This window comes from Marmota flaviventris, chromosome 10, assembly GCF_047511675.1.
Source record: "Marmota flaviventris isolate mMarFla1 chromosome 10, mMarFla1.hap1, whole genome shotgun sequence".
Lineage (NCBI taxonomy): Eukaryota > Metazoa > Chordata > Mammalia > Rodentia > Sciuridae > Marmota > Marmota flaviventris.
Window position 1 is genome coordinate 24814406 of NC_092507.1, and position 14878 is coordinate 24829283.

The 14878-nt window shown below is 48.8% G+C and overlaps 1 protein-coding gene across 1 annotated transcript in view; it reads right to left on the minus strand.

The window, feature by feature from the left end:
* Positions 1–580: 580 nt before the first annotated feature.
* Positions 581–14878, minus strand: part of Csmd2 (CUB and Sushi multiple domains 2) — a 539902-nt gene continuing 525604 nt past the window's right edge. The window contains exons 61-70 of the mRNA XM_027937327.2: positions 13271–13444; positions 12872–12945; positions 10004–10115; positions 9282–9461; positions 6347–6409; positions 5251–5412; positions 3724–3836; positions 2429–2516; positions 981–1119; positions 581–740 (exon numbers count right to left, since the gene is read on the minus strand). Of these exons, the coding sequence (XP_027793128.2) occupies positions 581–740; positions 981–1119; positions 2429–2516; positions 3724–3836; positions 5251–5412; positions 6347–6409; positions 9282–9461; positions 10004–10115; positions 12872–12945; positions 13271–13444 (1265 nt within the window). The remainder of the gene's footprint in view (positions 741–980; positions 1120–2428; positions 2517–3723; positions 3837–5250; positions 5413–6346; positions 6410–9281; positions 9462–10003; positions 10116–12871; positions 12946–13270; positions 13445–14878) is intronic.

Sequence of the window (14878 nt, forward strand, 5' to 3'; positions counted from 1 at the left end):
GTGGCAGCAGGTGGAAGCATGAGAGGCAAAGCCAGGAAGGAATACAGGGGAGAGAATGAAAGACAATTCGTCAGCTCCACCTTTTCCTTTGATTTTTTAACCTTCCTAAACTGAGGGTGGGGTGAAGGCAGGGGGTAGATACAGCAGAATATAGTGTTTTGCATCTTTGGTCTTTTTCCCTTTGTGGGCCATCGTATGGAGCTGGAGACTGGATTCTGACCGCACCACTTCTTAGCTGCGTGAGCTAGGTCAAGTTTGTTGATTTCTGAGCACCTGTTTTCAGCTTTCTCCTCTGCAACGAGGATTCCAATAGCACCTATCTTACAAGAGGTGTGGGGATTCAATTAGATCCGCCAAGTCCCCAGACGCACATCTGTGCCCAGGGCGCCGCCCTCTCCTCTCCGCGCTCCCGGATGCTGTGCGTCTCCGGGCGAGCCCGCGCCTGCGCAGAAGCGTGCCCGCGCCCCGCCCAGTCCTCCTGCCTGCGCCCCGCCCATTCCTCCGGCCTCCCCCGCCCAGCTCACCGGTTGCTGGAGGCGGGGCTCTCGGTGGCGGCAGCGGCGGCAGCCAGGCCTGGGGGCTATACCGCGGTACACACTGTGCTGACTGTGAACTCCGCCTCGCTGGCCATGATGTCTGTGGGCTGGATGTTGCGGTCGTACATGGGGTTCTCAAATGTGGCCCGAACATTTGTGTTCTCGTGGCCGGCGTAGCCATTGAACGGCACTTTGGGTCTTCTCCTGGGGATGAGAGAGTGACCTTGACATAGAGAGGGAGGGAGGTGCGGAGAGACTCGGGGCCCGGAGGGGAGGAGGGAAGGGGACAGGTGGGCAGTGGAGGCGAGGAGCTCGCTCTTCCTCTCCGAAGTTACAGCCCGGGCCAGGAAGGCGGGAGGGCTGGGGAGGGGGTGGGGTCGGGACGGGGCGGCACCCTCTGGTCCCCGCTCTCGCTCCTGTCCCCTTCCTCCACGGTACCGGTACCTGTGCTTGTAGAGATAGAGCACGAAGCCTGCAATGATGAGGGCGATGAAAGGCACCAGGATGGCGGCCGCCACCGAACTGCTGTTGGAAGCAAAGTGGCGGCCGATGGATTCGGGATCTGACTCCAACAGCCGGAGGTCTGCAATTCCCAAAACATAACACTCAAGTCACAGAGACACAGCCCGAGGTGGAAGGTCCCACTGCACACCATCGGGAAGTGGCACTTAGTCCAAGCGTCTGCCTTCCCCAGCTAAGATGGGATTCCCCTGAGAAGAGCCCAGATGATGTCCTGGGGACAGTGTCCATCCAGGGGAAGCCATTCCACATAGGACTTAGCCATGTTCCCAGATAAGACCCCAAAAGGACGCAGCCCTTTGAAAGTTTCTATATACTTCTCTTGGCCTTAGAAGCCTTTTATCAGAAGCCAAAACCCAGCACAGGTGAGGTAGAACAGCTCAGGTTGATGTGGGGAGGGGCTGAGGCTCCCTCTTCTGGAGGACACCTCTCCCCACCTCAGGCTGGAAGGGCCTAGATGACCACAAGCCGACTCTGGTCCTTGCCCACCTAACTGAGGAGGCTAGAACTCTAAAAGAGAGTACAGGGATAGAGTCCATTGTGGAGCCCAAACAAGAGCCCCAGTTTTCTGAGGTCTTCCCAGTGGACTCAACTGTGGGGGCTGGGGAACTTGGCAAGGTTTGAGGGCTGCTGCATGGAAGAGGGTGGTCTTATTCCATGCAGTCCATGATGGCAGAACTCAAACAACTCTGGAGAGGGACAGCAAACAGGGGAACTACAGGGAGGCAGATTTTGCTTATAATAGAAATTTCTGGAAGTCAGAGCTATGGAAAAATGTAATGGATTGCCCTGGCAGGCAGGGGACCCCGGGGCCCAGTGCCCGGGGAGTGGGGCTGACTCTGGAGCACCCATGACCCCCACCCCACTCCACCTCCACTGCTCCTGAGAAGCCAGGGCCCCTCTCTGCGACAGTCAGAGGCCAGGTGCCCTGAGGCTCTGGGTCAGGGCCATCCCTGAAGTGAGGAGGCTGGACTAGGATAACATGAAACACACAGGGTCAAGGTGCTGGGGAGGAGCAAAGGGCCACCTCCTTGCGCTCAGCTTTCTCATCTGAAATGAGGACAATGCCAACCAGGATGACTTGCTCTTTTGTGGCAGCAGTGATGATGCCTGAGGCTCTTGGTGGCCCTGCAGTCGGGACTCTGAACTCAAGGGCTGAGCGAGGAACTGTGTGGCAGAGGTCAACTGCCAGGCATCGGTGTTTGGAGAGTTGTGACATAGCTTTTGTCAGGATCTGAGAGGTGTCCTGGATCCAAAAGAGGCTAAGAACCTTGTCTCGGATGTTGAACTTTGCCAGTCCTCTCCTCTATCCCAGAACACAGTTTCCCTCCCACCCCACGAGCCCACACTTCCAGGGGACAATTGCTAGTTACCAAGTCTTTGAAAGCCAAACTGGCCAAAGCCTTGACCCTTGACGGAGCCTTGGTAGATGAAGGTACCTCCTGCAGATTCCGAGGAGACCTGCAATGGTGGGGGGCAGAGAGAGCAAGATGCAAGGCATGCTAGAAGGATCTAGAACTCCTGCTGGCCACACCAGGTCAGGCCAGAGATATGATCATAGGTTCTTGCTGGTGTCACCTACCAACTGCTGCTCAAAGCACAGACATGATTCTGCCTACACCAAGGCACTGATGTGTGTGTGTATGTATGGGGGGGGGCATGTACTTGGTATGATATAGGAAGAACATTCTGTTTTCTACTGTTCAGATCACTGAGGTCTGGGCCTCAGTTTCTCATTTGTAAAATGGGAATAACAGTTTGTTATAGGGTTACTGGGAGGATTAAATGAATCGGAATTAAAGCACCAGGACATTTATAGGTCTTAGATACATAGGAGCTATTATTTCTGTGATGGAAACCAATTTTTGGAGCATCATGGAACAAACATGATTAAAATATCCCTAGCAGATTAATGTGCTTTGGAGAGTTGAACATAGTTTCAATAGATGTTAGTTTTAGGTGGGTAGTAGAGGCCATAAATCCTTCCTGCTCCCTCTCCCTCTGCCTCCACGATGCTCAAACAGTGACCTCAGCAGCTAAAGTGGGCTTTGAGGATGCTCAGCTGCTGGTGTACCTCCCAACCCTTGCTCCATCCCCAGGGCACACCCTCTGTCTAATGCACTCTAGGCTGACCTACCCTGCTATCCCCTTAAACACTCCCTGGCTGGCCTAGGCTCCAGCTGCTCCTGGTCCTGAATCTCTCTTCTCTTGCACAGGGACTGACTTCCACCTGGAGGAGTCCCTAGCATATAATGCTCTCCCAAGAGAATGCAAGGAAGTTTCACCTTTCCTACGTGTGCTGGTCTCTCAAGCTCTGCTAAAAATCACAGTCCACATCTTGCAAGTACATGTTCAAGGTCACTTGCCACTTACCACCTTCTTCCTGTTCTCATGCACCAAACTATGACCTTCAACTTGCTTATACCCATGTCCTCTAACCCTGCTCTAAAAGCAGAACTTCCTCATCTCTCTCAGATATGGTGACCCTTTGGCCCTTTTAATTTTTTCCCTTTTCCCATTTTATTAGCAGACTAGGTCTCCCTTGCTCCCAGTCCTGGGCCCACAGAGAACCTCCAAGTTTCCATGTTGATCCCTGGAGTTTCCATAACTCTCTGTCCTCCTCCTCCTCCCTGGGAATTGGGAATGGAGATCAATTTGCTGAACTTACATGCCCATCTAAAGCCCAGTGGTCATCTTTGAACTTATTCACAAAGATCTCCACAGGCCCTGTAATCTGGTAGACTTGCAGCAGGAGATGGAAATCTTCTTTCTTGTAATATCCTGGGAAAAGAAAGTTTGGAGAGTGGGTGGTATACTTGAAAGAAGTATGAAAATCTCAAAACCTAAATTTGCAGGTAAATGGGTGTGAATTTCACATGTATCCATCAATGGAAACATTCTCTGCACGCCTGTGAGGAGGTGAGTATACTGTCACATGTTAGTATGGGCTGAGTGTGAGTAGGTGCAAGTGTGTGCAACTATGTGTTAGTAACTAGACTACTGGGTGGAGACTGATCCTGTTTATACATGCACGCGTGAGAATGTGAATTTTTGCATTTTGGTCTGCCATTAATACATAGATATGCTTAGAGTTCAGTGGGTGCAGGAAGACCTGAGGGCATGCATGCGGGGTAAATGAATGTGTTTAAGACTATATTGGAACAAAGCAGTGGATGTGGCTGTGTGTATGTGTGACTATGAACACATAGGATCGTGTATCAGCATGCTCATTTACTTGTGCATTCATCAATCTATCATCTATCGAAGAAACACTTGCTTTCTAAGATTTTTAGTTTTTCTGGTTATACAAACATTGAAGATTGAGGAGATTTTTTTAAAAAAATGCAGAGGTACATGAAGGAAAAAAAAATATTCCCTCCTGATCTCATGACTAAACAACAACCAATGTTAACATTTCATTGTAAATGATACCAATTTTCTTTATTACAAATACATTTTTTAATTTCAAAAACTGGAGTCAGATTTTGAATGCATTATAATGGGTGCAAATCCCTCTGAGGTTGACATGGTATTTTATCTAGCAGATATGACATAATTATAACACCTATTATTTTATTTTTTGGAAAATTTCTATTTTTAGCTTTTTGTAGAAAAGAACCCTCTAAATAGAACTTCCTTTATTAATAAGTGTTGGACTCTATCCATATCAATTTCTATGACAAAAACTGTTAGAAATGTAATTGATGAGTCCCGTCACCTTCAAGGACCTTGACGTGAATTGCCCAACTCACTTCTAGACTCTACATATTTTCCTTGGGTCTTCTTGCTAGACCTGACCTGCGCTGAGCTTTATCACTTTAAAAGCTCTGAGCTAATGGGGTCAGTGGAAAACCACACTTTGTGTTCATTTTTTCCATGACTGCCGAAAGATACATTTTCTTTGATTGATTGCTGTGTACTTGGGCTTCTGAGAATTCTCAGCCCCATTTTTTGGTTTGGTTTTAGGGACAGAACTCTCTCTTCTAAGAGCTTTTTACACACTGAAGTTATTAATGTTGGTCAGCTAACCTTTTCATTAGTGTGTGGTCAAGGTGAACAGACATCCCCTCTTTCCCTGACCACCAGGCACATGGACGAGCCTCCTGTGAGATGTGAGATGGTAGGCTTCCTGGTGAAGATGGGAACCCACCACCTTCCCACCCACCTTGCTTTGTGGACATGGTCTCCTCCTTACCAGCCAAGTGCAGCTCCACACCACTGTGGTCAATCATGGTGGCGTTGACCTTGCTATTGGCAGCCTGGAAGCCGGTCACTCTGAGCATGGCTGGCTGCTTCTTCCCCTGGTACTCATAGGCCCCTTTCCATAGGGAATTCTTGGCAAAAACATCCCCAGGAACTAGAGGAATTGAGAAACAGGTGTGAGAGGGATTTGTGTGTTGGGGGCATAAAGGGGGGGGGCAGCTGATGATGGATCCCAGCTTGCTCAAGGAAGCTGTTTCTTCCCCCAATGTCTAACACATGGGAAGGGTGGTCGAATGCTCTGGCTCTCTTGTGATCATCCCGAGTCTCAGAGTGGATGGGTCGTGCTGACATAAAGTGCCTCTCAAAAGGCCCACGTGGTAAAGGACTGGTCCCCAGTTGGGCAATATTGGGAGTAAGTGAGGCCTAGTGGGAGGGTTTAGGTCACTGGGCATATGCTCTTGAAGGGGGTTGTGGGACCTTTCCCCTTCCTCTTCTTGTCTCTCTTTTGCACCTCAACATGAACTTGCTCCTTCCATAGTCCCCAAAACAAGAGGTCAATCACTCATGGGCTGACCTCCAAGACCATGAGCCAAAATAAACCTTTTCTGTTCACAAGCTATCTCAGGTATTTATTTGTTACAGTAACAGCAAGCTGACTAACTCAAGTGGTTAAAAAAAGTAGAAGGTTCAAAAAAGGCATGTGATAGTCTGCATTAATTTTGCATTGGTCAGGCCATACCTGTCATTCCATCAGTTCTGGATATGACACTTTGAAAGACACAATACCAATCTTAAACAGGTAAGAATTTCCAGGAATCTCCCTGGGCAGGACCTGGATCTAAGCCTGTGCCATGGGAGCAACTCATGGTGCCAGAGCTCAGAGCTCTGGATGTGTTTCTGGGAGGCCCTGCCTCTCTCTTCTGATGAGGTTTCTGCTTCCTTCAGTCTCACTTCCTTCTAGGCTGCCTAGCTGGGGAGGAAGGTGGGGAAACCGTGTCCTCCCACTGGAACTCGTGTGCATGTTTCTGGCTCACTAGGCAGTAGAAACCACACAGGCGTCTTGAGCCAATGGTCTGGACCATGCATACCGGAGGCTTGAGTGAGTGGCGGCTCCCGGGCAGTGTTGATGGGTCTCCCACTGGGCCGGACCTCTGCTGGGGAGAGAGAATGGAAGAAAACAGCATCAGCCTCTGGTCCACACTCTGTTGGAAACCGTGCGACACGAGGTCAGTGGGTCCTCTTTGGAGTGAGACCTGCTTTGGACTCAGCTTCTTAGACAAGGAGTGTGGCCCCATCTCAGAATAATAAAGAACTGCAAAGGAAATCCATTGCACCAGTGACAGTTATTAAAATTTTAAATGAGGCTTTAGGAGATAACCATATATGTGATTCTTTATTACTGCATTAAATAACCAGGGGAACAGTATCTACCATAATCTTGAAGTAGCCAGGAGAAAAAGTGGAAATAGAATTACCATATGATCCAGAGGTCTCACTCCTGGGTATCTGCCCAGTGGGACTGATGTCACTATGCCCAAGTGATGCCAACACTCCCCTGATAGTTCAGCATCATCCACAGCAGACACGATATGGAATCAACCCCCTTGTCCATTTTTACACACACACACACACACACACACACACACACGAATGCTATTCAGCCTGTTAAAAGGAGATGTTGTCCTGACAACATGAGGACAGTAAGTGAAATAAGCTAAGTAACTCCTGCATGAGCTCACTTCTTTTTATAATCATACAGAAATAAAAAGAAGTTAGACTCTAGAAGCAGAAAGGAACATGATAGTTCCCAGGGGCTGGGGCAGTGAGCAGGTGGAGTTGGGGAGATGTTGGTCAAAGGGTACAAAATTTCAGTTAGACATGAGGAACAAGTTCAAGATTTACTGTATGTGGTGGTGAGCAGGTCAATAACAAAGTATTGTATATACGAAATTGCTAAGAGTAGTTTTTAAGTGCTAATTAGCTTGGTCCAGCCATTCCACAACATATACAGATGTCAGAACATCATGTTGTACACATACCAATATTTATTTGTCAGTGAAAAATGAAGCATTAATTGGATGAAAAAACTAAAATCATGAGGCACCACTTGGCATCCTTTTTGGATGGCTATGCTAAAAAAGATGGACAATAATAAGTGTTGGCAAGTATGTAGAGCAATTGGAACCTGGGTATATTTGCTGCTGGGAATGCAAAATGGTGCAGGCACTGTGGAGAACAGCTTGGCAGCTTCTCAACATGCCACATTCTACTTGTAGATGTCTACCCAAGAGAATTGAAAATATTCACACAAAACATTTGTTAACAGCAGCATTTTTCATAAAATAGCCAAGTAGAAACAACCAAAGTGTCCATCAATGGATGAATAGACAAACAAAATGAAATAATATAAACACATCATAAAATATTATTCAGCCATTAAAAAGGAATGAGATTCTGAGACTGCCAAAACATGGATGAATGCTGACTACATTATGCCAAGTGTAATAAACCAGGCACAAAAGGACAAATGTTGTATGATGTCACTGACACAAGATATTTAGAACAGTCAATTTCACAGAGATGGAGAGTAAAACAGAGGTTACCGCAGGCTAAGAAGATGGGAGATATTGTTTAATAGGCACAGAATTTCTGTTCAGGATGATGACAAAGTTCTGGAAATGGATAGTGGTGATGGTTGAATGATATCGTGAATGTATCTAATATCACTGAATTGTGTACTTAAAATTTTATGTTTGGTAAATTTTGCCACAACAAAAAATGAATAATGAATATACTTTTAAAAAGAACCCTTGTATCATCTCCACATGTGGAAAACACATAGAAAGGATAAATGTCATGCTGTTCCCCAAAATATGTGCCCCGTACATATGCACAAGTGTGTCACTTCAATTTAAAAAGCAAATATTGCTTTCTATAAATAAAATTTATAATAATCCATACAATGAAAATAAAACAATGTTATTCTGATCAAGACTCTGATCATCAAAAGTCTGTTTGGCAGGCAGGATGGCTAAGTAGTTAAGGGCATGGACCCTGAAGCTAGAATGTCAGAGTTTGGATCTTTTCCTTTATCAGCTGGTGACTTTGGGCATATGACTTAACCTCTCTGTGCCCCAGTTTCCTCATATATCAAACATAGATGGGATCAGCACTGACTCATAGGATGATGAGGATTAAATGAGCTAACCCACACAAAGTGCATATGGTGAGGTCAGCTCCTATAAGAGAGAGTTCAATTCTATTCCAGCATCAAATGATGCTCTATATTTGACCCTTTCACTTAAGGCCAGACTCAAACATCACCTTCTCCAGGAAGCCTTCCCTGACTCCCCCCAGGTTTAGCGCCCTCCGTCCCCGTTCCCTCGGTGTTCAGCGCATAGCTACGTTCCTCAAGGTACTGTTACACCTGAAAACACGTCTGTCTCTCTGCAGTCAAGTATGAGCTCCTTTCAGGGCAGGGCTGTGTCTCTAGCACTGAATCCTGCACAGTGATGATGCACAAGAAATAGAGAAATTGTGGATGGAGAAGAGGGAGGGGCTGGTGATCACTTGAGGACAGAGATGTTTGCTGACTTGAACTTTATGCAGTGTCTATGTACCGAAATGTCACATGCGACCTCAGAAATGTGCATTATTTTTATGTATTAGTTAAAAAAAGTAACAAGGTGTGTGGGGGGTCCTGGCCATCTTGGGTGGGTACCGTTTCATCAAGTTTATAATCTATGTCATGTGTCCTTCTGAGTTGGTGGAAGAGCGACCTTTTCTGTGCCTGGTGATGCGCCTGCCCCTGCAATGTGCAGAGGTGGCGAGCTAAGCCTTGGGGTTCGCCAGGCGCCTCCTTAGACTGCTCTGGGGTGGTCTCTTGGAGACACAGTGCCTCGCAGAATCTGAGCCAGGGTCCGGCTCCTGGAAATCCCGTTTATTCCTTCCTTTCACCTTTTCAGCCCAAGCACAGAGTCCCTTCTGGCCTCCCACCCGGGGGCTCTGGGCCGGCTCACTCACCCAGGCAGATGGGCGGCTTGCCGGTCCAGCTGCCGTCCGCCCGGCAGGTGCGGTGCTCGGAACCACCCTTGAGGGAGAAGCCCTCCTGGCAGGAGTAGATGAGCGTGTAGCCCATGGAGGGCAGGTCCAGGGCCCCGACGTTGGCATGGGTTGGTGTCTCCGGCTGCTTGCAGTGGTGGGCTGGCGGGAGGAGAGACTTAGTTAGACCTGAGGAGATGGGGTCTTCGGGGGCCTCCTCCACCATTCCGGTTCCAGATGGAACATTCCCTCCCTTTCCCTTCTGGGTCCTTTCCTGCCCAGCACCCCCTCCTCAGACTCCTCCCCAGCCCCAGACTTGGTGTCTAGGAATGGCCAAGATGGAGATCGCGTGGCGGATGGCTTGGCCAGCCCTGGAGGAATCCAAGCCTGCAGCACTGCCTGCGGGAAGATGGAGTCACTGTGGTCAGAGCCTGAAATCCCCGGACCCCCTGGGCCGGGCCTTGTACTTAGTTTTTGCTGCCACTGGACAGATTTTGCTTTGCGAAGGCAGGGAATTGCCTTCAAATTCCAGAAAGGCTTTTGTGTGGAGACATCTGTGAAGCCCCAGGGGGCAAACACCACAAAGAAGTCGGCACTGGTGGGGACAGAGGCAGAAAGCTCCCTGCCATTCAGGGCACTCAGAGCATTCAGCGCATCTCCCAGGTGCCCGCGGGCAGGGGGACGCAGGTGGGGGCTGCACTCACGGACGCAGTCGGGCGGAGTTCCACTCCAGGTCAGGTTGGGCAGGCAGGTCCTGGTGGTGGAGCCCTGAAGCAGGTATCCTTTCTGACAACGGAAGAGCACCGTGCTGCCAACCTGTGGCAAGGACAGAGGGTCCCGTCATCCCTTTCCAGCCAGTGACACCTGTCACCCGCTGCTTTCTTGCCCTGACCCAGCACCTGCCCACGCTGCTGCCTCTGCCTGCAACCCTGGGTGACTCTGCCTGGATGACTCTCAAATGAGGCGGTGGTGGGATGGAAAACATGGTGTACAGATCACCGCCCGAGTGTGTCCCTTTCTTCTATGAAACGGTGAGTTCCCCAAGGATGGGAGACTTGCTTTCTTTACTGATGTCCCTCCCCCAGCAGGGCTCTGGGCTTCTTGAACATCTCACTCACAGAATAGCCCCTCCCTCTGCTTCTCCCCTGCTCAGCTGTGTTCCCCACTGTCACCTCCACTAGCTCCTAACTGTCCCCCTCCACACTCCTGCAGCCACTAGCCCCGCCTCCCCCTCTCCAATCCACTTTGTGACCACATCAGTTTCCTACACGGCAACTCAGAAGGTACCACTTCCCACTCAGATGCTCCTGTGTTCCTGTCACCTCCTGGAGCAAATTCCAGTGCAACGTGAAACTCCGTGATTTCCACTCCCTTCCACACCCAACTTGTCTTCCTCTTAGATTTCATCATTTGATTCAGCAAACGGCAACTTTATCCACCCAGTTGTGCAAATCAGAAACCTCAAGTCACGTTTGACTCTTTCCATGCCTCAGTCCAACCCATGGTCAGGTCCTCTTAGCTCTGTGGAAGGACACTGTGCCCCGAAGGCTCCATGTCTCTCCCTGCTGTCCCTGAGCTCTCACAACATCACCCTTACCCTTACTTTTCTCGTGAGTCACCTCCACAGCGTCCTGCTTGTCTGAGTGCCTCTATTCTTCCCCCCTCTGTCCTTCAGTCTCAACTCGGCAGCCCAAGTGGTCTTTCAAATGATGTTGCTTCCTGTGACTTTTCAAATAAAACCCAGGAGATGACATTGGCTTCAGGGCCCCGCATGACCTGGTCCAGGCCCCCGCCTTGCAAAAATTGTTAGGAGTTATCTGAGACGTACAAAGGATTCCGGGAACCGATGGGGACAGGGCGTGTGATCACAGAACGAGCTCCGTGAGTGGAACCACTGTGCCACTGAAGGCTCAACTCTGTGGCATGGTGGTCATAGCCCCTGCTCCTTCTCTGCCCCATCCCTTGAGTCCCTCTCAGTGGTAACCACTCTCCTGAATTTTTCCTTACCCTGTTAATAGTAGTCCTATCCCATCAATGTGTAATACATCTCCAAACAGTTTAATTAGTCTTACTAGTTTTCATCTTGCATCACCACTGTCATTAATGATGCATCTCCAGGATGCATCCGTGTTACGTAGAGCTGTGGTGCATTCATTTTCACTGCTGTGTAATAATCCACTCTATGATTATATTACAGTTTTTCTTATTCCCTGGTGACATGTGCAAGACTGTCTCTAGGCAATAAAAAAGTTCCAGGAGTGGAACTTTTGGACCACACAGAAACTTCTGGTGAGGTGTATTGTGTCTAACCTCAGCAGCCACCGAAGCTTCCACACCTAGCCCAGACCTCTGACTTCACCTCTCCTCCTCGCCTACTGGGCTGCAGACTGGCTGGAGGCTTGCTGTCCACCCTCACCCTGATAAGCCCTTCCCTGCCTCGGAGATCCTGTGCTCTGGCCCTGGCTCAGACAGGAGTGTCACCCAGCTTTGCACAGGATTGCCCTTCTCATTGTGGAGGCCGCAGTTCAAATGCCACCTTTAGGAGGGCTCTTCCCTAACTACCCTACCTAAAATAATGACCACCTTGTTCAAGCCCCCTTATACCACATTATGTGATGCTTGGCACTCATGGAAGTGATGTTGGTAGTTGGATTATTATCACCATCTGAGCAGCTCCATCAGGGCAAGCCCCTCGCCTGCCTACTCACCATGAGTCTCCTCATCTGGAACTGCTCATGGCAGTGAATATCTGCTGCCGCACAGATTGAAGGAGTAAGTGATGTCACCCGGTGAGGGCCCAGCCTGTCCTTCCCAGGTTAGTCCCTGACACCTTCTTGGGCGTGTCTTGGGCTCTAGCTAACTGTCCACCCCCTGCCTTTCTGCTTCCTTTCCTCCATTCAATCCCCCCCACCCCAGGCCATCCAAGACTCCTCCTCCCATAGCTCCTTCTGAAATGTGTGAGGGGCCTCCATCCTCACAGGTGCTTCATACACTTAATATCATCCTGCAAACATTTTCTATGTTTACAACATCATTATCATTTATTGGCTACACAATTTTGCAATGGCGGTTGCACTGTAATTACATTTTATCATAAATCTGATGTTAGGCATTTTCTATTATAAAGGTACACGTGACTTTCACGTGTATTATTTTCTTGGGAGAATTTCTAGGAGTGCACTCATCTGCCTGCTGGCAGACATGCCTCTGGGGTGGCCCCTGCTGGTTCCCATCACCCAGAATAAGCTGTGTCTGTGGCCAGGGTGCGGGTGCCTTGAGGACAGGAGGTCTGTCTGCCTCACACATTTCAGTATTTCCACAAACACCCACCCCAACTCTGGGGTTGCGGGGAGTGTTCACGGCCCTGCAAGCCGCCTGCCTCCTCTGCCTCCCTGGTGGACAGAGCTCTTCCAGTTTCGAAGGGTTCAATAAAGCAGAACACTTTTTTCCTCCAATTTCAAGTCTTGTCTTGCCCCCGTGCTGTCCCCAAGAAGGTCCCTGAGTCTTCTGATGCTCACTGTGACAGGAAGGGACAGGAGGCAGGAAGGCCCCATCTTGGCTGACCTCCTTACCTGGTAGCCTTGGGAATTGTTCTGTATCCCGAACTGTGGCACTCCGGGGTCCGCACACATGGTCAGCGTGGGATCTGGATGGCCCAAACAAAGAAGCAGGCCACATGGTCACCCACACTTTCACCGTGGCAGTCACCCTGACAGACGAATGTAGAAAACCAAGCCACATCCCGATGCCCCCTGCCTTCTGAGGCTCTGCCTGCCCCAGAGCCCCAGTTGAATGCTGAATCCCCAAGACATTAACTCTGGCCATTTCTCATCCTGCTCCAAGAAACCTGAAGGAGGAGGACTTGTTCCTTATTGCAGATGAGACGGGAAAGGGAAAACAGCCTCTCAGGTCGCAAAGATGACTGCCCCCCCAACTGCCTAGCCCCGCACTCAGCCCCACAGCCCCCTCACCTATGCAGCTGGGCTGGGTGCCACTCCATGTCCCATCTGATTGACAAAACCTCCGTGGAGAGCCCACCAGCACCAGAGGAGGGTGGCAGGAGTAGGACACAGATGACCTGTACGAGAAGCCTCGGTCCTCTCTTCTCCCACGGGGCGGGACCCCAGGATCGCCACAGAACACGGCTGGGAAGACAGGGGAGGAAAGTGGGTCTCAGTTACTTTCTAAAGCCCAGTTGTCCACTGGCTCTGCCTTTGTTCTGTGTCCTTCTAGGTTCCACTTGAACTCTGGGACTGCAGCTGCTTCCACTTGTCTCTGCTGCAACTGCTAATCTCCTGTCCTTTGCACACTCAGAGAGCCTGGCAATCACTGTCCAAGTAAAGGAGTAACATCTCAGGGAGTTCAGAATATGGAGGCAGGGCTGTGGGTGTAGCTCAGTGGTAGGGCCCGTTCTTAGCACGCTGAGACTGTGGGTTCAATCCCCCGTATGGCAAAGGAAAAAACAAAAATGCATATCCCCTTCCATTCCTTATTTGGTTGTATGTATATCTGTGTTTGGCTACAGACTCAGTACCCACATGACTGCAATCTTGTTTCATTCACTTAATATCATCCTGCAAATGTTTTCTATGTTTATAAAATTATCATCCTTTATTGGCTACACAATTTTGCAATGGGTAGTTACATTGTCATTACATTTCTGGAAGATACTAGGGAATGAACCCAGGTGTACTTAACCATTGAACCACATCCCTAGCCCTTTTTATTTTGAGACAGGGTCTTGCTAAGTCGCTGAAGCTGAGTTTGAACTTATAATCCTCCTACCTCAGCAACTTCCTAAGTAGCTGGGATGATAAGCATTTGCCACTACACCCAACTGTAATTACATTTTATCATAACTCTGATGTTAGGCATTTTCTATTATAAAATTATACATGACTTTCCTTCCACACATATTATCTTTTTAAGAGCATTTTCTAGGAGTGCACTTATCTTCAAAGGTTTGAGCATGGTTTCAGTGAGGTATAGTGTCAAATTTCTTTCAAAAACGTTGACATCTACACTGTGGCAGGTGTGTATGAGTGTGCCCATTCCACTGAGTTCATATTAACATCAGAAATATCATTAAGCTCAATTCATAATAGCCAAACTATGGAACCAATCTAGGTGCCCTTCAATAGATGAATGATAAAGAAAATGTGGTATATATACATAATGGAAAGTTACTCGGCATTAAAGAAGAATGAAATTATGGCATTAGCCAGTAAATAAAGAAAAAAAGCAAAGGTAAAAAAAAAATTCACAACCAGTAGGCTGGGGATGTGGCTCAGTGGTAGAGTGCTTGCCTGGCAACTGCAAAGTCCCAGGTCCAATGCCATGGCAAAGCTCCTGTGGCATCACTACAAACATCACTTTATGCTATCATGTGTGCACACACAGCTGTGAGGTTCACTATCACAAGCAAGATAAAATGCAAGATGAACCCGTAGCCTATGCCCTGGAAATTGGAGATTCTGAGCTGACCAATCAGAAGCAAGCTAGAAGCCGGGTAGACTAGATACCGTAATATCTGGAAGAGACAACTCCAAAAACAAGATATGCAAAGGCTGACAAAGATC